We start from the raw sequence: 27,070 nt of genomic DNA, 5'->3' as shown, positions 1-27,070 counted from the left end.
ATTTAATATATTTTACATATATTTTTTAATATATCTAATTTATTATCTTCATCAATTGTGTATGTATATATATATTAATAATGTTGTTTATTGAGTTGATGTTATAAGTCAACTCGACACTAACTCATAATTTAAAGATAAAACCATGATAAATAATTAGTGTATTTAATATTATTGATCTGATATATTTATATATTTAAAATTTATTTTACTCATAATTTATTTTAATTATTTTATTTTAATATTATACATTTTTTATATATTATTATGATTAATTAATTTCAAATCATATATTTTATTAAGTATTTTAAATATATATTTCCCACACGTATACAAGTTTGATGGGATTGGCAAATCGACACTAGAAATAGGCCAAAACCAGTTCTACTCAACGACGGCGTTTGTCTTATAACTTCGTACTTTTTAATTGGAGCCCTAAGATTCAATTTTGGCGCGTTGATTTTGTTGATTTTCTTTATAGAATTTAGAAGCATATATCTTTGCGGGCAAATAAAAATTTCAATTCAGCCATTCAATGAAAAAAAGAAGAAGAAAAAAGAACGTCTCTTTTTGAAACCCATAATTTATCGGATCTAAAGCGCCGCTGAGGTAGGTCAGAATTCTGCACTTATTTGCCTATTATTTTGAAATTTTCATTGAATTCCGTTTTCTTTAACTTTTGAATCCCAAAGCTTTCATGTTTGATTTTGTGTACTGAGATGAAGCTCGCGTAATCGTATTGGATGCATTCTCATTTGTTTCCTTTTCAAAAAGTTATAGTGTTTGTCTCTTTGAATCACTTCTGCCTGCTCAGATCAAGGGCATGGGTTTCTAGTGACGTTTCATTTTTGAATGGATTACAGATAATATTAAGTTTATTAGAAACTTTACAAAAGGAAAGAGAAACGAGGCAAACTCAGCTGAGCCAACTAGCTTTTGCTTTATATGTATTTATTTGAAATATTTTTGACCGAAGGATGACTTGTGTTTAATCCTTGGTTGACAGTTCTTATGAAATGGGAGGAAACGATGTGTCGTCTGATCAAGTTATTAAAAAACTTATTGAAATGGGATTTGAGCATTCTAATGCCATAGAAGCTGTAAAAGCTGTAGGACCGTCAGTTGATGATGCGGTTGAGTATGTTTTGAATGGTTGTGGTAGGAATCCTCTCAGTGGAACAGCTAGTTTTCAATGTTCTTCAAGGGATTTAAAGAGTCTTGGTAAGAGGGTTATGACATCTTCACAATCAAAAGGTGAAATCCGGCAGTCTAGGATATGGGAACATTTTCAACCCACAAGTAAACCTAAGCGAAGCAGAGGTAATGATGTATCTGATGGGGTCATGTCTGGATCCAAGGTGTTGCCTAGTCCTGTGGAAGAACACAAGGAACCAATTCTGCTTATAGATAATCAGTTTGAAAACGTGGCAGAACCTTCCCAAGTTTGCTGTTCTGAGGAGCTGAATATTGGAACAAATTGGGAGTCGAAGGTTAACGGTTTATTAAGAAAGCATTTTGGTTATTCATCCTTGAAGAGTTTCCAGAAGGAAGCCTTGGCTGCTTTGCTTGCTCACGAAGACTGTCTTGTTCTTGCTGCAACAGGATCTGGTAAATCTTATAATCTTTTGCTTGTCTTGTTTTTACGCTGTTCATTTTGCTATCTCATAACTTGAAGTACTAATTGTTTACCTTCTGCAGGAAAGTCTCTCTGTTTCCAGATTCCGGCATTATTAACAGGAAAGGTTGTAGTTGTGGTTTCTCCTTTGATAAGCTTGATGCACGATCAATGCTTAAAATTATCAAAACATGGGGTCTCTGCTTGTTTTCTTGGATCTGGACAACCAGACAGCAGTGTGGAGCAGAAAGCGATGAGAGGAATGTATAGTATTATATATGTTTGTCCAGAAACAATTCTGAGGTAGGCGCATATAGTGCCTCTTGGTTTTTTCTCAAAGAACATGTTTATTCTCTCTTTTCTTTTTCTTGTTATTGAGAAAGTACAAGTACTTCCGTGCAGACTAATAAAACCTCTTCAGAGGCTAGCAGAAAGTCGTGGAATCACATTGTTTGCAATTGATGAAGCCCATTGTATATCTAAGTGGGGCCATGATTTTCGGCCTGACTATCGGTATGTGTTCCTTATGTATTGGATGCCTGTTTTGGTTTCTTCTTGACTCAATCAGTAATTTATTTGGAGATTATGTGACTTAGGGTAAAACATAGGTTTTACTAAGCCATATCTTAAACGCATTTAAAGGACAGCCAAATGACTAATCATGGCTAAAGTAGCTGTGTTTTACACAGAGAGAGATGGGTTTTAGTTTTCATAACATGTTGATGTTTGATTTTGCTTTTCTTCATTACCTTTGTATTTATTTGGCAATATCTCATTTTTAATGCTGCACATCGTTTTATAATTCGTAATTTATTTTATTATGACTTTGTAAGTTGTATGTATATTTTCCACTGTCAGGCGATTGTCTGTTTTGCGAGAGAATTTCAGTGCCAGAAATTTAAAATTCTTGAAGTATGACATTCCAATTATGGCATTGACTGCTACTGCAACAGTTCAGGTTCGGCAAGACATTCTTGATTCTTTGTGCATGTCAAAGAAGAGAAAGACTGTGGTCACTTCATTCTTCCGTCCAAATTTGCGATTCTCAGTGAGTTTTTACTTGCTTTGGCTGATTTCAATCATATTTGGTATTTCTTCTTTGGCTTCCTTCTTTCAACTTACACTTCACTTGGAGTGTTTTCTTTTTTATGTATCAACTATCAAGAAAATTAAACGGTCTTGAGTTGTTCTTATTTTGTTTTATTTTCCTTTTTAATCTACATATTGAACTTCTCTTATGTATCCCTTATAATGAAATCCTGTGTTTTAGTGGAACCTCAAAATTTGGTTTCTGCTCTCTACAGGTGAAACACAGTAGAAAATCAGTGTCTTCATATAGCACAGATTTCTGTCAACTTTTAGATGTTTATGCCAGAAAGAAAAAGGTTGATGGAATGAAACAACCTCTAGTCTCTCATGAATCTCATTGCCCTTCTGATTCAGATAAAGTTTCTGGAAGTGGGTTTAATGACATTCAAAACAGTGACATTGAAGAAAGTAATGATGAGAGTTCAGAAAAGGAAAATGGTTCAATTCCTTCAAGGGGAAGGCCAATGTCAGTTGAGTATTTAGAAAATGAGGTTGATGTCTTTCAGAGTGCGGAAGATTGGGATGGTATCATCTTCTGATACTTTAATTTGAACTTCTATGCATGCTATTATTTGGCTTATGCTATAGACATGAAAAGATTCCAGCATCACTGTATTTCTACTATATTTTGATTGCTTTTAGTTTTCAGTTGCCTATGGTGAATTTTCTGGACAAGTTCATTGCGAAGAATGGAATTCACATGGGTCAATGGAGACAATAGATCCACCAAATAAACCAGAAGAAAGACTGAGGCTTCTGCAAGAGCCATTGGAACAAGGACCGACCATCATATATGTTCCCACAAGAAAGGAAACACTGAGCATTGCGAAGTATCTCTGCGAATTTGGAGTAAAGGCTGCCGCTTATAATGCAGCGGTAACTATTTATGGAAAATTTACTCTGGCTCTACATTGATGCATATCATCTCCTTTCAATTATTAAGCACCTATTCTTTGATCTTTTGAGCTGTGGTTTGATGATGTCTTTTGTTCGTCTGCATTCTTAGCAAATCACACATTGTTTTCTTGCAATCATTAAGCTCTAATTGTTTATGCACTTTTGAACAGTGGTTGCCAGCTTGGTACTTGTTAGTCTGTCAATGCTTCTCTATTTTAAATACTATTTTTTTTTTCTTTTTATTCTCACTGTTCTTGCCAAGGAACCGTCCTGATGTTCATTCCATTAGAACTCCATCCTGGCATATTGTTCTGGTTATTTGTCTAGTGTTCTCACTGGTAAAAGCTTGCATGCTAGGTTCTACATGCTGATGATAAAGAGTTTTTATGTGCCTGATAAACAGCTATTTATAAATTCCCCTCTTTTCTTCTCAGTTGCCAAAATCACATTTAAGGCAGGTTCACAAGGAATTTCATGAAGACTCCCTGCAGGTATGATTTGTCATGATTCACCTAGTTGATGAATTGGTTCTGTAAAATTCTGTATTTTTATAGTATTCTGTATGTACAGTCTTTCAGAAATTACTTTGTTTTTTCCCCCAAGATTAGATTTCTTTAAAAAATTCAGTCGGTTACTTTTCTGGTTCTGAAAAGACAGAACCATTTATTGCCTTTAGATCATAGCCTAGATATAATTGATTATCCAATGATTAACTTCCTTCTCTCCATATAGACTCCTACGTACATGGCTAATGCTGAATCTGCTTTTGTTTCCTCTGCAATCTTCTTCTCTGTTTAGACCCTAAGTATCCTTTTTCTTTTTTTTTTTTGTCTATTGTGATAAAATGATATTGTATAGATGAACTACTGTTTATGATCTAATCCTGCCATCTAATGGGAGAGTTATTTATGCAGGTTGTTGTTGCGACAATGGCTTTTGGAATGGGGATTGACAAATTAAATGTCCGAAGAATCATACATTATGGTTGGCCACAGGTCTGGCTTATATGTATTTGTGCAGTTTTTGACTTGCATCATTAGGTGATAGATCTTGCTGTGTGGGCACATTACCGGTTCTTTTCTTTTTTTTTCCCCTTGCAACTTGTATGCCTATTAATTTTTCAGGTTTAAGTCTCATAATTGGCGGGATATAGTTATCTGTTTCTTGGTCACTTGAGCTTCTTAAAGCTTGATCCGTATTGCAGAGTTTGGAAGCATATTATCAAGAAGCTGGTCGAGCTGGAAGGGATGGAAAATTAGCAGATTGCAGTAAGCCTATTTGTTATTTTAGAATATAAGTCATGGTCATTGTTAAAGCTAAAACAGGCCTACTGTATTTTCTAATTGAGAAGTAATACATTTTACCCTTAACAGTGATAACTGAAGTTTGCATTTGATCAGCTGTTTTACACTTTATTTTGGATACATTTATAATGTGAACTTGACCTATCCTCTTTCTGCTAGCAGTTTTATATGTGAACTTATCAAGAATGCCAACACTTCTGCCTAGTAAAAGAAGTGAAGATCAGGCAAAACGAGCTTATAAAATGTTATCAGATTTCTTCAGGTTTACGTGGAAAACATGTTATTGCTTTGCTCCCTCTCTTCCTCGATGTTCTATAACAACTTTTGATTCACTTGCAGATATGGAATGAATACTTCTTGCTGTCGAGCCAAAATCCTTGTTGAGTACTTTGGGGAGGATTTCGGTGATAAGAAGTGCCTCTTGTATGTAGCTTACTTTAAGGTTTTGTATGGTAGTATATGTAATGTTATTTTGGGAATTTTGTATTATAATTCTTGTAGTATGAATACTTATTATATATTTGAAAGGAAAACCAATCAATTTAGGCAGACCTATAAAACATAAGCTTATAAATATATGCGTGTAATCTTTTAAGTTTGATCAAGAAGAACGGTCTTTTGTGCCAAATGATAAGGTTGTTTAATCAAATGATGTTTTTGAGTCTCTTTTTATAATCTTGCTTTTCTACCCTTGAGAAGAATAAGATCTCATTCAGATTTAGGAATTTATTCATTCTTTTCTTTCCCCCCTTCATTCCAACTCATTAAGTGGAATTCTTTTTACTCAGTTGTGACGTTTGTGTTGATGGACCTCCTAAGATGCTGGATTTGAAAGAGGAGGCAAACATTTTGATGCAAATGATTGCTGCTCGTTACGTAAGCGTGATTGTTTTCATTTTTATTTAATGTTTTACATTTCATTAAATTCTTGGAAGACCTCATGGAACAAATGAACAAATTATACACTTTAGGGTGAAACATATTTATGTTCTGAAATCTTCTGTTCATGATCTTGTATTGAATTGCAGGCAGAGAGCAGTTTCATGGACTGCTCATATGATGATTCTCTGTGTAGTGTTACTGAACGGCAAAAATTCCTAGTGAAGCCAAACCTTAGAGCTTTTGTTAATAAAATAAGGGAGCAGGTGATCGATCTCTCTTTCATGAATCTAACTGGTTTAACATATGTATATATGCTACTGGAGTTCTCGAATGCTATTTGATGATTGTCATATGATGGTCATATGCAGTCTCAAAAATTCATAACCACTGATCTGCTATGGTGGAAAGGTCTTGCTCGAATCATGGAAGCTAAAGGATATATCAGAGAGGGGGATGATAAGGTATGCACTTAACAACCAGCTTCTCCGATTTCAGTTCATGAATGAAAAATATTAAAGCATTCCTAAGGTTTTATCCCTTAAAAATACCAGGACAACTTTGCCAGTTTAGCTTCTCCGATTTTAGTCCATGAACAAGAAGTATTAAAGCATGCATTTCAAATACATGATGTAACCCGTACATTCAACTGGACTTTTAGATATGAAAAATATCGCCTGACCACTCCGGTTTATTGGTTTACTGCACTGTCTTGTGCAGATCCATGTTCAGATAAAATTTCCGGAACCAACAAAAAGGGGACTGGAATTTCTTCAGTCTGAGAGTGATAAGGGTTTCCATGTTTACCCAGAAGCAGATATGCTTTACTCAATGAGAAAACCGAGAGCTTATTCCAGTTTCTCCGATTGGGGAAAGGGCTGGGCTAATCCTGAGATCCGTCGTCAGCGTTTAGACAAAATTCGGTCTTCAAACAGGAAACCACGAAAGCCAAGAATAAGGAAATCAAGAAAACATTTCTCGGATACTAGTACTTCTCGGGGTAGAATATCTGCAAAAATCTCGCAAAAGAAGTGAGCTAGCATATTTATTCCTTTCATTTTCCCAGTATAGGATGGTTAAAGTTTAGAGATTTAAACCATTTCATGAAGCAAACCATGGAGGAAGAGTAACACAAAAGCAACCAAGAACTTGTTAATGGAAAGAAGCAAGGAATCTCCACCCTTTACATAAACTAGACTTTCATTTCCCATTCTCCAAATAAACAGAAGCTTATTGATGGACTATGTTCGGATAATTTTCGCGGTTATCGGCTTTTCCACTTCGTTCATTTTCGTCCTACCGAGTTTGAAGAAATGGCAAAGGCAGCAAGTTTCGATAGAGAAGCTAAGGATCATTAGCCAGGCATTGGAACATGCTGAAGAAAGAGTTGTGAGGTTCCAAGAAAGGCATGATCGTATACTTGGCCAAATATGTTCGTATTACATGGTTAATCAAGACCTTGAGGACGCCTTGGCCGGTGCTCGAGCTGCCATGAACGAGGCTTTGGAGTTCGCTGTTGGGCTGAGGAAGATGCAATTGCAGATTTTGAGGTCCTTAACTGAAGTTGATGCTTTTCATGTTGGATAGATGACAATTGAGAACTACTAATTAAGAGAATTAAAGTAATTTTCGTTTCACCTTTTTTTAATTCTCTATAAAATTTTAAGTTTTTTTATATAATAATATTTTCATCTGGTATATTGAAACTAATTAAAAATTATTAGTTATCATATTTACCATAATAATATTACCAGGTAATATATATTAATTAATCTTAAAAAATGTCTTAGGTTGACTGTACTTTTTTGGATTTTTTACATGAATAATGTAAATTAAATTAATATATACGAAAATAGGATAACGGAAATAATATTTATGAGAATAGATAAAATATATACTAAAATATGAGCATCGTCTAAATAATTAGTGGCACCACTTTATTTTTAATAAAAAAATTATTTTTTTGAGTATAGTCAAATTAATTGATGGCATTATTATTTTGTATTGTGAATACGAATTTTTTAATATATAAAAAAGAAGTAAAAAAATATTTATTTATTTAATACTGTCTATGTGTCAAATAGCATTTAAAAATATTTTAAAAAAATTTTCTAACTGAAAATAAAATTTCGTGTTTTAATTTTTTTTCAATATTAAAAACACGAATTTGTGGTGACTTCTGTTAGGCTGATGCAATCTGATTTCACCAGTTTTTTTTTTTTAAGTTTTAACTAAAAAAAACTCATGTTTTAAGTTTTTTTATATTAAAAATACAAATTTATGATTGAATCGTCACTTTCATGTCAGCCGTCAGGCCGGTGCCGCTGACAGCTTGGTTTCACCATGGACAAATCACATCGAATCATAACATTAAAAATGAGAATAAAACAAGCAAGTAGCCAACAAAGAGGAGGGAGAAAATCACTCATACTTATCCAAAAATCAAAAGGTTACAGACAGTGACTCCTGTCAGAAAAACAGCAAACAACAAAGAAGAAAAATGTGTGATTGCTGTGCGAACATCAAGAGATGAGGCTAATCAGACCCGCCAATCCACCAACGATCATCTTCAACGTTGCTATCGATCCAGGTACTTTCTCTACCCAAAAATGATCTTTTACCATGCTAAGCCCATCTTTTGCTAATTTATTAGCTGCTTTGGTACACTTCCTAATTGCATGAATTTATAAGCATACTTGATCTGAGTTCAGTCTGCTGTTTGAATTTGTTGATCATCCTACGAGAATCTCCTTCCACAGTGATGCACCATAGCCCCAAAACTTTCAATTTTTTCTTTAGCTTTTTGAATCCTATTAAAAAAAGAATATCTCTGTGTTTGGCCCTAAAATTTTCATAAACTTTTCCTCAAACTTTTAGTGTCCTATTAAAAAAAAAGAATATTTTTGTGTTTGCCTCCCAATTTTTTAAATTTATTTAAATATCATACATTTTTAAAAAGTAATTTCATTTGACCCCGAAACAATTTTTGTTAAAACCTTATTAATTATTATTAGTTTAATTTTGTCAATTTACTTTTCGATCAATGAAATATATATATTTACATTATTATTAAATCTATGTTTTTTTTTTCAACACAAGCTGATGTTTTATTAATAAGGCGCGGCTCAAGGTGGACAAAGTAAAAAAACAACAGAAGAAGAAAAGGCAGAGCAGCAGGAAACAAACCAATCCGTAAGAAAAGCACACAGAAAAAACAAAACCATAAATGCAGAAAACCACCCTGAGCCAAACAACGGAACGCCACAACTAAACCATCAGCCAAAAAAACCATCTTCTCCAATGTAAATCCGCATATGAGCCAAGAGAAGCAAAAGAAAAAGAAAGCTTTGAAACCCAGTCATGGAGATTCCTCAGAACCTTCTCCATTCTCAAAGCCTCCAAAAAGCACTTCAACGATCCTGATTCCAAACCCTCCAATCCTCTGCCACCATCTTTCGCACCGAGTTCGGAGCTTCTTCAGTCCAGAAACATGGTAGCTGGCATCGTCGTCCTTCGAGGGCTAAGTATGTGCCGCCCTATTAACTGTTCTAGGAACAAAAAGATAAACAGCTTTCTCAAATTGTCTTAAAAGAATATGGATGCTTTGAATAATCGGCCGGAGCACGGATCTGTCTTCCATCTTTGATTTGAGTTTTTTGATAATCGACAGAGAATCTCCTTCAAGCTGAAGGCATTGAAAGCCCATCTCAAGCGCAAACAACAAAGCCCTTTCACACGCCCTAGCCTCAGCAACAAAGGCATTGACAATATCCTGAGATGGGTAAGTACACGCTCCCAAAATTTTCCCTTCATGATTTCGGGCTAAAACTGCTGCAATAGAGGTTTTTAAAACACTGTGAAACGAAGCATCAAAATTTAGTTTGATAAAACCGATACTTGGGGGTCGCCACACCCCCTTTATCATTGGTCTGGAAAGAGACTGAAGAGTCCCTTGACTCACAGCCATCTCTTGACTGTAGCCACTAACAAAACCCAGAAGTTCCTGCGGGGAGAACTTAATACCCTCATGTATTAGTTTATTTCGACGGAACCGTAGTGCCCATAAAGGGATTATTAGAATCTGTTTATTACTTTCATCAGCTGCATAAAAGATGTTAATAAACCGATCTTTGCAATTCGAGGTACTCTCATCCGGAACTACCTTGATTTTAAGGGTTTTTTATTAAAATAACCCTTAATTTTAATAAAGTACTAAAGTGATCTACTTTTTTAATTAAATACTAAAATAATTTAAAATTTACAGTAAAAGTTGATAGAGTCAAATTATATAGCGTCACCAACTTATCATGTCTGCAAGGAGTATAAAAAATTAATTTTTGAGTAGAGCCATTTAAAATGGTGCTACTTATATAAATACCAGGTAAATATAAAATTTTTTAAAAATATGGTAAAATTTTAAAAAAATTAATCATATTTTTTGTGGAGCCAATTTAAATGGCGTCATCAAATTCTGCCATATCAGTCTTTATTTTTTATTTTATTTTTTGACTTTTTTACTTTTCTTTTGTTTTTTTTCTTTATTTATTTTATTTTATTTATTATTATTAATTTTAAAATAGATATTTGAAATATTTTATTAATATATATTTTTAATTTTAATTATATATTTTAAAATTATTTTTTTAAATTTTAAATATTATTTTTAAATATTTAAATATTTAAATATTTTAAACTTTTAAATTTGTTATTAGTTTTATAATAATTTAAATATTATTTAATTTGTTTTATAATATTTTAAATTATGATTTTTAAATTATTTTTAAAGATATTCAAATTATTTTTTAAATTTTATTTAAAAGTTAAAAATAATATTTTATTTTAAAAAGTGAAATTTGAATTAATAAAAAAATTTAAAAATATTTTTTATTTCCTAAAAATACTATAAGTTTTAGAAAAATTGGATACTTAAAAATAAATTTTTATTTTCTGGTGGAGCCAATTTAAATGGCGCCACTAGACTTTACTATACAATCTTTCAGGGTTTTTTACTAAAAAATATAAAAAAATTTAAAAAATTTGAAAATAATACACCTAAAAAAGTAATTACGAAAATGGTATGGTCAGGGTGGTCATGCCACTCTGACAGGTGGCACCACCCTGATGTGACGGTGAATAGTGACCCGCAATAGTAAAAAAAATTGAAAAAATTGAAAACGAAAAAAAATAAAAAAAATGGGTCATGTTGGTGCCAGAGGCGGCACTAGTGTTGCCTCTGGCAGAAGCGGCACCAGTTGTGTGAGTCCCACACTCTTAAATAGATCAAACTTAAATACAAATATTATTATTTTAAAATGATAATAAGTAAAATATTTTCGTATATTATTTTTATATTATTTTAGGAAAAAAATGTTTCAAATGTATTATATAAGTGTTTTTATTATATTAATTTAATAAAATAATATACGAAAATAAAAATATGAATAAAGCGCTAAAATCAAGGTTATTTATTAAAAAATATAAAAAACACTTAAATAATACATTTGAAATATTATGTACTAAAATAATATAAAGAAATAAAATACGAAAATAATATATTTTAAAAAATAAGATACAAAAAAATATGAATAAAGTGCTAAAATCAGGGTTATTTATTGAAAAAATATAAAAAATACTTTAATAATACATTTGAAACATTATGTACTAAAATAATATGAAGAAATAAAATATGAAAATAATATATTTTAAAAAATAAGATACGAAAAAAATACAAAGAAAGTATCAAAATCAGGATTATTTATTAAATTAATATAAAAAAACACTTACATAATACATTTGAAACATTTTTTGTTAAAATAATATAAAAAATAATATACGAAAATATTTTACTTATTATCATTTTAAAATAATAATAATATTTGTATTTAAGCCTGTGGGACCCACACAACTGGTGCCGCATCTGCCAGAGGCAACATTGGTGCCGCCTCTGCTAGAGGCAACACTGGTGCCGCCTCTGGCACTAACATGACCCTTTTTTTTTATTTTTTTTCGTTTTCAGTGTTTTTTCTTTTTCAATTTTTTTTTTACTGTTGCGGGTCACTGTTCACCGTCACGTCAGGGTGGTGTCGCCTGTCAGAGTGGCGTGACCACCCTGACCATACCATTTTCGTAATTACTTTTTTAGGTGTATTATTTTCGAATTTTTTAATTATTTTTATATTTTTTTAGTAAAAAACCCCAATCTTTCACTTTTTTTATTACTTATTTAATTTATTTTAGTTTTTTAAAAAAAGTGAAAGAAAGTTTGGTGGCGTCATTTAAGTCGGCTCCACCAGAAAATGAAAAATTATTTTGAAGCTTCTATTTTTCTAAAATTTACAGTATTATTAGAAAATGAAAAATATTTTTTAATTTTTTTATTAATTTAAATTTCACTTTTTAAAATAAAATATTACTTTTAACTTTTAAATAGAATTTAAAAAATGATTTTAATATCTTTAAAAATAATTTAAAAATTATAATTTAAAATATTATAAAACAAAATAAATAAATAAAATAAATAAATAAAGAAAAAACAAAAGAAAAGTAAAAGTCAAAAAGTAAAAAAAAAAAGAACTGGCATGGCAGAATCTGGTTGTGCCATTTAAGTTGACTCTACCAGGAAAATGATTAATTTTTTTGAAGTCCTCTCATATTTTCAAAAATTTTAATATTTTTCTGGTATTTATATAGGTGGTGCCATTTTATATGGCTCCACTAAAAAAATTAATTTTTTATACTCTCCTGATGTGGCAAGTTGGTGGCGCTATATAATTTGGTTCCACCAACTTTTACTGTAAATTTTAAGTTATTTGGTGTTTAATTAAAAAAGTGAGTCATTTTGATACTTAATTAAAATTAATAGGTTATTTTAATAAAAATGTCCGATTTTAAGAGAAACCCAAAAAATCTAACCTTTTTTTTAAAAGCCATTAATGTGGCTTTTTTTTACCTATTTAATATAAAAAAGTAAAAATATCTAAAATATGAGACTTCCTAAATTATTTATGGGAATGTGTCAGTTGTCTATTATAAAAAATTATTAAAGGAGGGTAGTTGGTAGGTGGCACCAAAATAAGTTATTAATAAGTTATTTGTACATGTGGCGTACGGTTTTGATTTACATTTGATTATGCCCATCTCATAGGCGGCACCATCGGTGTCTATCTTATATAGGAATGAGTAAAACTTGATTTAACTTGAAAAATTAAAAAAAACTTAAATTTCAAGTTAAATAAATTGAGTTATTTGAGTCGATTCGAATTTTTTTGAATTTCGAGTTTGAATCAAGTTTGGTTTTCAAATTTGAATAACTAGAATTAATTCAAATAAATCGAATGTCAAATTCTGATAATTTATATTATTACTTCAAACTTTTAAATTTCTTCACTTTCCTCCCAAAATTTTTACTATTCCTCACTTTTTTCCTATAACTTTTGCTCTCCTCTCATCCCACCTCTTTTTACCCTAAATCCATTCCCCCCTCTCATTTTTTCTTGCATATTTTCCTCTCAAAAGTTTATTCCTCCCATTTATTCTCCCTTAAAATTTTACTCTCTTAACCTTTAAATTTTTTATTTTCCCCTTAAATTTTTACTTATCACACTTTACCCCCAAATAAAAAAAAATTAAAATTATCCAAACAAAATTTCTATACCTAAATAATAATTTTATTTATATCTACTGTTTATATTATTATATTAAATTTCATATTATGTATTATTTATATTATTGAATTGTTTTATCATATTGAATATTTATAAATTTTTGCTAAAAATGAATTATTGACGTCATAAAATATTTGTGTTAAAATTTTATGTTGATATCAATTTCATATTTTATTTTTTAGATAATATTTATTAAAAAAATTATATATTTTACCTTTAATATATTTTTTAATTTAAAAATAAGTTAACCCATATATAAAAGATTAATAAATAAATTATAAAGGGATGAAAATTAATAACAAATTTAATTAAGGTGGTTGACAGTGATTATAAGGACTTAAAATATTTTTTAATTTAACTCTAAACAAATATATTCGATTCAATTCGAATTTCATCTCACTCGACTTGATTCGAGAAAATTTCAAAAATATGATTTATCAACTTAATTAACTAGAAATTTTTTCATTTGATTCGATTTGATCGAACGTTCACCCCTTAATATTATAGGTGTTACATGGTAGGGGATGAAGTCTTTCTTGTAGGCTACACCAGTCTAATATATGATTATTTAACCACTATTTGAAGAAAAAAAATAAGATTTCAGAACAACCCAAAAAAATTTCTATAGAAGAAAGAGTAAACGAAGATGTAAAAATTGATAATGGGGTGCGTTAATGCGCCATAGGTTCGAGTAGATATACGAGACGCGGGAAAAATAATCACAATATCTGAGAAGGAATAGAGTATCCGGATGGATTGTAAAATTAATAATATTAACACGAGTCAAATAAGATAAAGTAATTAGATGTCACGTATAACTTACCCATACTTCGGCATGTGTCTTAATCATCTGACGATATATCGAAATCGTGTATAACCTTCTGATACTTAGATTCTCACTCCATCAACGAAAAAACAAAACTTGTTAGAATAAATTTATATAAAAATGTCAAATAATTATTATAACGCTTAAATTTTATCATCTATTCATTAGTGGAAATACATATGCTTGGTTACTAATTGATGTCAAGAAAGACATGCGGTAAAGAGCCTAAGACTGCAGTAATATGAGATAGTAGCCTATGTCTACGGCTTAAGGCTTTGACGTCCATAAAGCTTGCGATACATCATAGTACTGCACAACCCTAACTATATGAATGAACGTCTTGTAAGTTAGTTAACAATGGCAAGTATATTAAGTGGACCTAATTGTTGTTTGGTCTGGTATGAATACACGCACATGTGCATAATGCATGTTCAAGCGACGCACATCACCTCTTGCTCGGTAGTAGTACTCGATAAATGCTCAAAATTGGCTTTCTGTTGTGAAAACCTCAAACTTGAAATTTTGACTCAGTAATATTGAGCGAGAATCCCAATAAGTTATAACAAAGGGCGATCGGCTTAGAGATCGTACTTATGCCCTTAATTGCACTCTTGTCAAATGGTAGCCTAAGTTTTAGTACAACATCTTCTAAAGTGATGTTGCACTCTCCACATTGCAAATGAAATGTGCGAGTTTCAGGCTGTCATTGCTCGACTAAAGCTGATATTTAATCTTATTGCAAATTAAACGTTCATATCAATTTTGCTGATCTGAATCCGACTGATTTCAAGTATGGTATTAGGCGATCATCGACATAAAGCATATACTATTTACGACCTCTCAATGCACGATACGGGCCCTACCAATATTAAATTATTGAAATAGGTAATATAATTTAGTTATTTTCGTAAATGACGTGAAATTTTTTATAACATAACAAATAATAATTTTATTATTATTACATTAAACATTCTTTGATATGTGATTATCATTATAAATCAAAGAACCCATTTTGATATCTGTAATTTTAAAAAAAATTGAGTTTAATTAGTTTGTTGTAAAAAATACATTTCGGTAGGTCAATAATTTCTATTTGGGCCTTTTTATCCCAGTAATAAAAGTAATATTAAAATAAAAAATGGGACACCCTAGCAATATTATAAATTAATTATCAAAATGTAATATTCTGAACAAATTATTTGTGTTATCTCATTTTTCTATTTTTTGCAACAAATTAATTGAACTCAATTTTTTAAGTTGTAAATATCAAAATGGGGTTTTTGATTAACAAAGATAATCACATATCAAGAACGGTTAATGTGATGGTAATTAAATTATTATTTGTTACCTTATAAAAAGTTCCACTTCATTTACGGAAATAGTTAGGTTATATTAACTATTTTGATAATTTAATATTGTCAGGGCACGGAGCACACTTTGAGGGGTCATGTGAATAATGTAGGTTATCTATCGGATGATCGCTTCATGCCATAATTAAAGTCAATCGAATGTGGTTCAGCAACATTGGTACAGACGTTTAATATGTGATAACTTAATATTTACTTTGGTTGAGGGATGACAGCCAAAAATTACAGATTTCATTTTTCATGTGGAGAGTGCACCAGCAATTTAGGGATGTTGGACTGCAACTCGGGCTACCAAATGACGGGAGTGCTGTTACGGACGTAAGTACGATCTCTGAGCTGGCCGTCCATTGCTATAGTTTATTAGGAGTCTCGCTTGGTGATGTTGAGTCAAAATTTACGGTTTGAGGTTTTCATCATTGAAAGTTAATTTTGAGCATTTACCAAGTACTGTTACCGAGAAAGAGGTGATGTGCGTCACTTGAACATATATTATGCACATTATTATTGGTGTATTAATGTTGGACACAAACAATGTTCACTTGATGGACTTTATCATTCTTAACTGAAATGTAAAACGTCCGTTCGTATAGTTGGGGTACTAGCCATGTTGTATCGCCAACTTTATCGAATGATAAAGCCTTGTGCCGTGGACATAGGTGGCTGCATCAAATTACTGCAGTCTTGGGCCTTTTACCGAATGTTTTTCTTGGCATTAGTTGTCAAACATATATTTATTCACTCGTAAGTGGGTGATAAATTTTAAACATTATGTCAATTATTTGACATTTTTGTGTAAATTTGTTCTAATAAGTGGGAATTCGGGTATTGGGATGTTATAAACGGTTTCGATATGTTGTCAGATGATTGAGACACATGCCGGGGTGGGGGTAAGTTATTCGTGACAGGGACCATGATATTAATTTTGCAGTTCATCTAGATGGTATCACAGGGACCAAGTAATGTGACAATTTGGGTGCACACAATACATCCTGGCATTAGCGGTGAATTTGGGGAAGATCCACAGAATTAATAAGAGGGGGAAACAAGGATTGAACTGAGTGGTAGTGCATCAATAATATACTTCAGTGTGAAGCCCTTGTTAGAGAATATACGGTGGTACTTAAAGATGGGGAAACTGTATTTATTTGGTGGACAATTGATGGAAGTCCTCCTCTACATGTCATGACTCGGGCAAACCACCTCTTGCACCCAAACCTGAGTTGGAGCCTTCTTTTGAGCCCGAATCTGAGGGTTGAACATTATTATCAAGGCTCATCAGACCAAGGATATCATTCGAAGTTTTTTGGGTCCAATTTTGATCATCTAGAACTTAGATCATCGATGACGTTTGATATCTTTAGCTCATTACTATCACAATACTCCATTCCTTCTAAGCAAACGCTTAGGGTATACATTTTTCTTCTATGTTTAGTACACTCTAGGGTCGGGTGAGGATAATGTTGATCGCCAGACACCGCAACAATTTACCCAATCACTGTCAGGAAGGTTTTTATTTCACCTTACATGTCACCCTCAAGTCTAGTCATCCTTTGACAAAAAAGGTGTGCCTTTAGCTTATACGCAGTGAATATATTAAGAAATAACAAGTTACAGTCTTGAATTAATTTATCCTAGTATTGATAACAGTAAAACATATATTGAAATTAAATTTAACCATTTTCACAACTTGTTTCTACCAGTGTGCATTCTTGGTACTCTCGATGAAAGTCGCGATATGCTAGTTACAATAACGAATCTTTATGGTACATTAAAATGCCTACTGGTGGTAATTATTTGCTTCCCTCTATCAGATATGATGCAAATGTTATATTTATTAACAATATACTTCCGCAGGTTCGTGAGGAAGAATTTCTAATGATTCTATATTCTCTTTATCCATAATGACAAACGCTATCGTGGGCACATTCTTGTTCCTATCTTGTGCAACCGGAATAAGTAGGTTCTGTGTATATTTTTCGTATGGTCGGATCTTATTTACCTGCACAAGCGACTTGCATTAGGGAAATGCTTTCAGTAGCTGGCACCATTGTCTCCACATCTTTATCGTCTACAAGTTCCATATCGGTATATTTGATGAGATTCGTCGAAACTAAAAGCTTGTAGAAAAGTTTCAAGATCCTTCTCTTATTACGTCTAGTAATTTTTTCACTAATCTTTTTCTTCATATAATCAATCAAGATATTCCTATTAAATCTCTTTGTTATTTTTTGGCGACATTCAAATATATATCTAACTGTTGTGTTACACCATGGAAATAAATGCATATGAAAAATTGATTATCCATCTTTAATATTAGATCTCTTAAAAAGAAAATAAAAATTCTAAATACAATTTTAAGTAAAACAATTACTGTAAAAAAAGTGAATTTCAAAAGAATTACTGTAGAAAAAGTGAATTTCACATCTACTAACATTTTCACATCTACTAACATTGTGAATTCTTCTCTTTTTGTTTACTCTTCTTCTACAAAAATTTTTTTATGCTGTTCTTGAATCTTAATTTTTCCCCTCAAAGCAGTGGTTAAATAGTCGTATGTTAGACTAGTGTCACCTACAGGATGGGTTTCATCCCTGCCAGGTGCCCTTCCTGATATGGGCACAACCAAATGTAGCCTAATATCGTACGCCACATGTATGAACTTAAACCGGTATTCAACCTAAACAAATAACCTATTTTTGTGTCACCTACCATTTACCCTTCTTCAATAAAAAATGTTTTTTTATAACAGACAACTGACACATTTCAGAAAAGGGTCGTGGTGCTGCTTCTCTACCACCCTCCATCACCTTGGCATACCATTCCTGTAAATAATTTAGGTGGCATCTTATTTTAGATATTTTTTATTTTTTATACTAAATAGGTAAAAAAGCCAATGATATAGCACCATGATTTACTTTTTTATTTCTTTTACATACATAGCCTTTTGTTTTCCATTTTGTAACATTAAATAATTTAGTGCATATTTTAACTTTTGACATGATAACAAATTAAACACTTAATGTTTATATCTTTTGTCAATTTGACTTTTTTTTTGAGCTTCAATTTTTTAAAAGGAGTTCAAATTCACCGTTAACTTTTAAAAAAAAATTGAATTGTTGTTTTCTAATTGAAATATTAACTAAAACATTAAATTTTTAAACAGGAAAACCCTCGTATCATTCCACCTGTACTTTATGTTAATATTTTTGAACTTTTTTTCATACTTTTTTAAATTTTGGATTTTTTTGAATATTTTTATAATTTTTAAATTATTTGTTGAAGTGACATTAGATAAATAATATCATAGTACGTTGAAGTACACATGGATGCTAATTGTGACTCTAACATCATTATAAGTTTAAAGTTTTAGTTAGCATTTTCTCCTAAAGGCTATTTGGCTCTTTTTGAAAGATTAATTGTTAAATTTAGCTCAAAAATAGAATAAGGTTTAAGCTCACAGAAGATGTAAACATTGAAAGCTAAATTTATCATTATATCTAACTAATTTGATAGAGATTTCCTTTTGCATGTAACATGAAAACATTTGAAAATGTTCTCAATTCAGCCAATCCATCTTGTTTAGTCTTTTTTGTTATAGTTAGTTTGAAAAAACATACCATACTATAACATTTATTTTAAATTGGTTTCTAAAATTTAAATCATTCTAATTACATTTCAAAACTATAAGAGTTATATCAATTAGGTCCTTCTATTACTAAAACAATTAATTTAACCATTAAATAAAATGTTAGATGAACTCCATATGATGGCCTGATAGTCTAGGGTGTTTATTTTCTCAGGTGTGGCTTGAGTTTGAATTACACTAGTCACATTTTTGGTCGAGCTTTGCCTTTTTATTGTAAGTCACCAAAAAAATGTTAGATCTTATGTGATATAATTTAAAATGAACTTTTTAAGAAAAGTGAATATTGTAAAAATATGTTTTAAAAACCTTATTTGGAAGTTTAAAAATCTTAAATTTAAAAATCCTATGTGACATCGATAATTTGGGGATGTAATTATAATGTTTTGAAGTTTGATGTTCATAGTTTAGAGATGTTTAGTGCAATTAATTCTTTTTTAATGAAAACTTATTTAATCTTTAGAACTTTTTATGCAAATATCTTAAAAACCTTTTTTACTTCAACCCAATGATCATACCTAGGGTTAGCTAAATATCTTTAGAGAGGTTTTGCCTTCACTACGTTACTGTTTTATCAATTAATATTCTATGCATATTTAATCATTATTCACAAGTTAATTTTCATATTTAATAAATGAATCTTACGTGGATCTTATATATTTGAATAATGGTGATCATTTAAATATGGATGAAAAAAACTAAACTAGTGAGAGTGGATCTTTATCCCCTCCAAATATCACTAGCACCAAAAGTAATGTTAAGGTTTAATACATTCTGCAGAGCACAGTAAACTGCCCACACTATTGTAAGGACTGTTTTCATAGCTACTTTCTTGTCTATCATTTTTGGACTTTGATATTTATTGAGTTTATCTCATTTAATTATAGGAGTCAAACTAGTTTTGCAATCATTCATACAAAACACACTAAAATGTTAAATGAATATGAAATGAAATGTAATTTGTAATGAATATAAAATAAAATAAAATGTTAAAGGAATATGAAATGATGATTATGAAATAGAATGAAAGTTTAAATGAAAATAAATTATAAATTGAAATGAAAACAAAAACTGAAATGAAAAAAAAATTGAAATCGGAAAAGATTAAATTTAAATTGAGAAAAAATAATTTAAATGGAGAAAAAATAATTTAAATGAAATGAAAAAAAAAAGTTGAAGGGACAGGGCTTGTGTTAGGCTTACGTCAGCATCAAATTGAATAGGGCTCATTTGGCCTTTTATTGGCAGGCACTCGCCTGGTGAGACACGACTCAACGAGTTAGAATTTAAAACAAGTTTTTTTTTCAATTTTATACCTGCTCAGTCGCTATGGTCCCCTACTATAAATGGGGTACTTCAACCTAAAACTGTCGACCGCCGTCAATAACTACTGCATATCGTTGACTGTTGCCGTTAACTGTCGACCGCCACCGCCTTTTGTTGACCGACGACTACCGATCACCTCTAAATACCAACAATCGTCATTTACTATCAACTACTGTCGATCACTCTATGGTTCCTAATTTTAATATTCTTTTAAATGATAACAACCAAATTGACAAAAATGTGAATAAGTTAAACGAGAAAAAAATGTCTCATCTAATTGTAAATATTCATTTAAATTCTATGTTAAATGAGAAATATAACATTCTATATTTACTATAAACGCAGGATCAGTTCCGAATTGTGAGACCTCGGTTGCATAATCTTGGTTATTTTCTCGATCAACGAGTTTTGCTGTATTTGAACATCGTGAGTTTTGGGGTTGTTTTGTACATTCAGATATCTGAGATGTGGGCCGATCTAATATTGGCCTTAGTTGAAAAATAGTGCCTGGAGACGCATGTTCTACTTCCCGTGTGGAGAGTTAACTATTACACTGCAAGACGTAGTAGTCCAATTAGGGTTGTGTACAAACGGTAAAGTAGAGACTAGGCTTCGAAATGTGCTCGATTCGTGGGGCATTTACGAGCGGTTACTTGAAAGAGTGGCCCCCAACAATGAGGAATGATGATTAACTTATATTAAATATAATTGGTTAAGAGAAAACTTCCAAAATCTTCTGAGTAGTCCAATACATATAGACGTTATTTATGCTGCAAAAGCGTTCATTCTGCAACTTATATGTGGGATGCTGTTGCCGGACGTCAATCAAAATAAAATTCACACTATGTATCTCCCTTTATTAAAGGATATCAAGCTTGCTGGAAGATTTAGTGGGAACTCTGCAGCATTGGCATGCTTATACCGTGAGCTTTGTCGAATGACAAAGTCTACAAAAATAATGGGCAGTTGTTGCCTTCTACTGCAGTCTTAGGTGTTATACTGAATGCTATTTCTGCTATTAGTGAGCCACCAACCGTATGTGTGGCCACTCGTGAACATGTAAATATATAATTCAGTTTTGCTATTTGTTTTTTTATTGTATAGTATAGTATACTCATTTTTGAATGGAAAAAATAATCTAATAATTTATTTATTTTAGATGGGCAACTATACTAGAAATCGGGCGACCGTTCACAGTACCTGTTTATTGTAAGATGATAGAGATTCATTCCAAGGGTAGCGAAAAATACGCTTTTGAATCTTTCTTTTTTTAAATACAGTAATGACATAAAAAATTTAACTACTAACATGTTATCTATATTATGTTGTTTCTATGGATGCCATATGTCGAGGAAAGGATCGCAACACCTATACCATATGTCTATGGATGCCATATGTGGAGCAGTATGTTAGAGGTCGGGTATTGAAGTAATTCGGTGTCATACAACCTATCCTGACCCCTCTTGTCGACATTAAAGAAGTTCACGAAATGGACAAAAAGATTTCGAGGTTGGACGCTTTAAATTGGGCAGAAAAACATAAATCGTATATTTCTGTAGAATGGACATTTGAGTACGAGTACGCAGAATGGTATATGGCATACTAGAAGCCCTTTATATTCGAAGGTCGTTACATGATCTTAGAAAACGTGTAACCGAAATCTTTCAAATGCAACAAAGGAATGCACGATTGTGCCGTAACTAAGTTTCACCGTTTGGGAACACCAAAACTGATTCTGCCTCAAACTTCTATCCCAAGCCCCAATATGAAGCATCTGGCTCGTCATCATACCACCTGAAGCCCGAGCTCGAGCCCTAATTTCTTTTATTGTTTAAGGATAGCCCATGATGGTATGAGTTTTGCCATTTGACACGAATAGCTGTTGCTGCTCGATAACACATGATGGTATGAGCACTGCAATCCCTTCCTCGACATATGACATCCATAGAAGCAGCATAATATAGACATGTTAGTAGTTTAATTTTTTGTGCAATTGTTATATTTAAAATAGAAAGATTCGGAAGAATATTTTACACCATCCCCGGAATGAGTATCATCATATGGTACATAGGTATAGTGAACGATCACCCGTTCTCTGTAAAGTTGCCCATAAAAAAATGAATAAATTATCGAATTATTCTTTCCATGCAAAAATGAGTATACTATACTATACAATTAAAAAACTGATGGCAAAGTTAAACTATATATTTAATTGTTCACGAGTGGCCAGACATACGGTTGGTGGCTTACTAATTCCAGAAATGACATTCGGTATAACGCCTAAGACTGCAGTAAAAGGCAGAAATCGTCCATTGTTTTCATAGACGGCTTTGTTGCTCGATAGAGCTCGCGATATAAGTATGCCAATATTGTAGTGCCCCAACCAAATCTTCCGGGAAGCTTAAGATCGTCTAATAAGGGGAGATACATGATATGGACTTTATTTTAATTGACATCCGGCAATAGAAACCCAACTATAAGTTGCAAAATGAACACTCTTGCAGCGTAGATAATGTCCATCTGCGTTGGACTGCTCGAAAGATATTGAAATTTTTCTCTTAACCAAGTAAATATAATATAGGTTAATCGTCCTTCCTCATCGTTGGGGGCACTTTTTCAAGTAACCGCTCGTAAGTGTCCCAGGGATCGAGCACTTTTCCAAGCTCGGTCACTGCTTCACACGGGAGGTGGCACATGTCTCCGGGGGCCATCTTTCAATTGAGGTCGATATTAAATCGGCCCGCAGCTTAAATATTTGATTGTATGCGTCTACCCCAAAACCCACGACGTTCAAATACGGTAAAACTTTTTGATCGGGAAAATAATCAGGATCATGCAACTGAGGTCTCACAATTTGGTACCGATCTTACGTTATATTTTTTGTTTAAAAAAGAATTTAAATGAATATTTAAAATTAAATGATACTTTTTTCTTCTCGTTTACCATATTTACCTTTTTAGCAATTTGGTTGTTATTTAAAAGAATATTACGATTAGGATTTATAGAGTGATTGGCGGTAGTTGACGGTAAACGACGGTTGTCAGAGGTGTTGAGAGGTTATCAGTGGTTGACGGAGGACGGTGGCAGTCAACAGTTAACGATGGCGGTTAACGATAAGCGACAGTTATCGGCAGTGGTTAGCGGTTTTGGGTTGAAGTACCCTATTTATAATGGGGGACCATAGTGGCTGAGTAGGGTAAAATTAGAAAAAAACTTGTTTTAAAATTTAACCTGTTGGGTTGCGTCGCATCAGAGGAGTGCCAGCCAATAGAAGGCCGAATAGGTCCTAGTCAATTTGATGCTGACGTAGGCCGGACACAAGCCATGTCCTTTAAACTTTTTTTTTCATTTAATTTCCATTTCCATTCCATTTCATTTACATTTCTATTTCATTTAAATTATTATTTTTCCATTTAATTTAATTCTTTCTCATTTCAAAATTTTGTTTTCATTTCAATTTATTTTCTTTTGAACTTTCATTCCATTTCATAATCATCATTTTATGTTCATTTTATATTCATTACAAATTATATTTCATTTCATATTCATTTAACTTTTCATTTAGTAATTTTTTCCATTTAAAATTTTTTTCTTCATATACAATTTTTTTTTCATATTAATCACAAGTAGTCTCATTTTAATTTATCTTTTTTCAATTCAATTTTTTTTCAGTTCATTTCATATTTTTTCATATTAATTAGAAGTAGTCTCAATACCAAGGTCATTTAAAATTTTTCATATTTTATTTAAATTTTTTATCAATTTAAATATCATTCCATTTTAAAATTTTAAATTTCATTTAAAGTCAAAAAATTTTTCATTTCATTTTTCTTTAGGTTTTCTCGGCTTAACCTTTTGGTTCACATCATAGCAGGCCTAGTGCCTGCAAGCTGCTGGTGCTAGCCATTGAGAGTCCATTTGCTAGGCATGCCACAGGCCTGGCCTAACCTGACCTTTCATTTTTTATTATTATTTTCATTTCATTTAAATTATCTTTTTTTTCATTTAAATTTAATTTTTTTCTTATTTCATTTAAATTATTTTTATTTCCATTTTAATTTAATTTTTTTCATGTCATTTAAATTATCTTTCTTTTTTATTTAAATTTAATTTCTTTACTCATTTCATTTAAATTATCTTTCTTTCCATTTTACTTTAATTTTTTTATTTCATTTAAATTATCTTTCTTTTCATTTTAATTTACGTATTTTTCATATTAATTTTTCTCTCGTTGTAATTTATTTCATTTAATGTATTTTAAACTAAATATGTATGTATATTGTATTATAATTTAATGTGTTTTAAAATAAATATGTATGTATATTGTATTATAGTTTAATGTCCTTTAAATTAAATATGCATGTTTATTGTACTATAATTTAACATGTTTTAAATTAGGAATAGGAAAAAATATCTATTAATAATTATATTCAATCATTTGTATAATTTGAAAAAATATATCATTTGTATAATTTTTCATGTTTTTACTATGTTTTTACAAGAGCATGCGCTCAATAATATATCATTCGTTAATCTTCGACTACGGCATTACGTGACGATTGATCGGAAACATAGACACGATGTGGGCAAGTTGATTGGTTGTGTCTGGAGGTTCGACACACAGTGCACAGTTTGGGTTCACCAGTCTCCTTAATGTCCATGTCATTTCGAATTCTCGGCGATTGTGGTCAACCTTTAGGATGTTTACAGAGACTACGGTCAGGCACCATTTCGAAAGCAGGTGGTGGGACTTCCCAATTTGAGACATCGAAGATTACAAGAAATTCGTTCCCCCATATACGCATTGTGCGTTGTAACTTGTAGACCTCGTCTTTAAGTTGTTCAACATTTAAGTTTGCTCTCGCACATGCTGCATGAACATGCGCACACGAATATTGAAGTCTGAAATATCCCACACTCGCAATAACTGTTTTGCAGATCAACTACATACGACTATAGTGGAAGACCCGAACGATGGCCAATGTACTCTCGAACTCGGAAAGTCTTCCAAGTCGCATGAATACAATTCTGCGTTAATTGTTAATGCCCTTCAACTATTTACCGCCATAGCCTTTCGGAAGACCTTAACGTACACGTGCCCTGCCTCGTTTTGCTTAGCTTGTCTTAACCCCATCCTAGGCATCAATGTGGCTAACCCATAGAATGTTAATTGGTTGTTATGGTTACTCATAAAGGAAGAACCACAAAATTATGGGGTTCAAAATATACTAATAGAAGTCTTTGAGAACATGAAAGATGAAAATAAAAATAAAAATAAAATCAAAAGGGAATGCAAAACAAATTGAAAATAAATGGACCTAAATGTCTTCATTAGTAGTTGGATCGTGAGGTGGTGGTGCTGGAGGCAAAATGTAGAAATGTTGGCAAATCTGCTGCAGAGTCTCCTTTATGCTGTCGAATCATCGAGTGCAATATTGCTCAAATCGATTCAGGTGGTCAGAAATTTCTGTCAATGAAGCAGCCGCATGAACTGGTGTAGGACTCGGCGGTGGCGGAGAAGGTGGGTTCTTATGGAAAGAAGGGATATTATCAGTAATATTCTCGGGGTCATCTTGATCGATGGCTCGTGCTAATGGGTATTGAGGAGGATCGAACCCCACGATGGCGTTCTATCATTCTCATGTGAAGCATACTTAATATGCCCTGTGGGGACATCTGACCGATGAGTGTGAGTGATGAGGATTGTGCCAATGTGTTCAAGGGCCCAATGTGTCGAGCTAGACGAGTTACATAAGGGTCGATGTTGATGACTCCCTTTCCGTGTCGGTTGGTCTGATGGCGAAAGGCGAGGGCGATGAAGTATGCGAGATCGAAAGCATGCCTTTGCTTCATGCTCCACAAAAAGTATACGTCGTGAATGTTAACGACACCAGTGCTCTCTCATCGCCTTGTTAAGGTATGAGCTAAAAGGGCACAAAGATATTATAATGCTAGAGATAGAGCTGATGCCTTGAAGTAGCTGGGGTCATAGATGCCCGTAGCAGGAATGAGGGTTGCCCAACATGAGGAAAGTGCGTAATGGATGTGACGGTGGAGATGGGAAAAACTGTCAGCCTCTATAAAGTTTTATGTATAAAGTCTCAAGGCAACTCCGAATTCTGGGACACTCAATTGCCGCACTAGACCTCCAAGACTGAATTGGAGTGTTCCTGGGTCGTCGTACTCTGTCAGAATAGTCTGCAACTAAAATGTCGAACAAAATTCCAACATGAACTCCAGGTATGTTGGCTCAATCATGTTGAAGAAACGGTCACAAGAAGCGGTAGCGAGGAGGGCTCGAACTAAGTCAGCAAGATGAACTTGTTCCAATGCAGCCCAGTTGATGTACTGACCCACGCTAAAGGGTCAGGCACGTAGAATCTAAAATAACTCCTCTTGAAGTCCTGGTGGAATTGAAGCAAGGACCCTCAAGTGCGACCACTGAGATACGCCATCCTTT

General features: G+C 32.4%; 1 protein-coding gene across 13 annotated transcripts; it reads left to right on the top strand.

Annotated features, from left to right (window-relative positions):
* Positions 1 to 344: 344 nt before the first annotated feature.
* LOC107887642 (ATP-dependent DNA helicase Q-like SIM) lies at positions 345 to 17,941 on the top strand. Of its 13 annotated transcripts, none has more exons than XR_005904464.1 (21): positions 376 to 613; positions 1,007 to 1,608; positions 1,699 to 1,918; positions 2,018 to 2,128; positions 2,474 to 2,663; positions 2,920 to 3,229; positions 3,354 to 3,580; positions 4,036 to 4,092; positions 4,516 to 4,596; positions 4,806 to 4,869; positions 5,068 to 5,167; positions 5,245 to 5,328; positions 5,694 to 5,781; positions 5,934 to 6,050; positions 6,156 to 6,248; positions 6,505 to 7,406; positions 8,092 to 8,374; positions 8,884 to 9,308; positions 9,455 to 9,565; positions 17,342 to 17,404; positions 17,496 to 17,941. XR_005904464.1 is itself a non-coding variant. In XM_016811890.2 (16 exons), exons 2-16 carry the CDS (start codon positions 1,017 to 1,019, stop codon positions 6,817 to 6,819), a joined length of 2,649 nt encoding a protein of 882 aa, XP_016667379.1. In that variant the 5' UTR covers positions 345 to 613; positions 1,007 to 1,016; the 3' UTR covers positions 6,820 to 7,482. The 13 variants fall into 13 exon arrangements, 3 of the variants coding, with proteins under 3 accessions (XP_016667379.1, XP_016667384.1, XP_040935805.1); XR_005904467.1 differs by lacking the exons at positions 17,342 to 17,404; positions 17,496 to 17,941 and adding exons at positions 15,697 to 15,801; positions 15,870 to 17,266; XR_005904462.1 differs by lacking the exon at positions 17,342 to 17,404 and having other exon boundaries at positions 8,903 to 9,308.
* Positions 17,942 to 27,070: the final 9,129 nt, after the last annotated feature.

The sequence above is a fragment of the Gossypium hirsutum genome, chromosome A11 (assembly GCF_007990345.1).
Source record: "Gossypium hirsutum isolate 1008001.06 chromosome A11, Gossypium_hirsutum_v2.1, whole genome shotgun sequence".
NCBI classification, from domain to species: Eukaryota; Viridiplantae; Streptophyta; class Magnoliopsida; order Malvales; family Malvaceae; genus Gossypium; species Gossypium hirsutum.
This window is presented reverse-complemented; position numbering and strand designations above follow the sequence as displayed.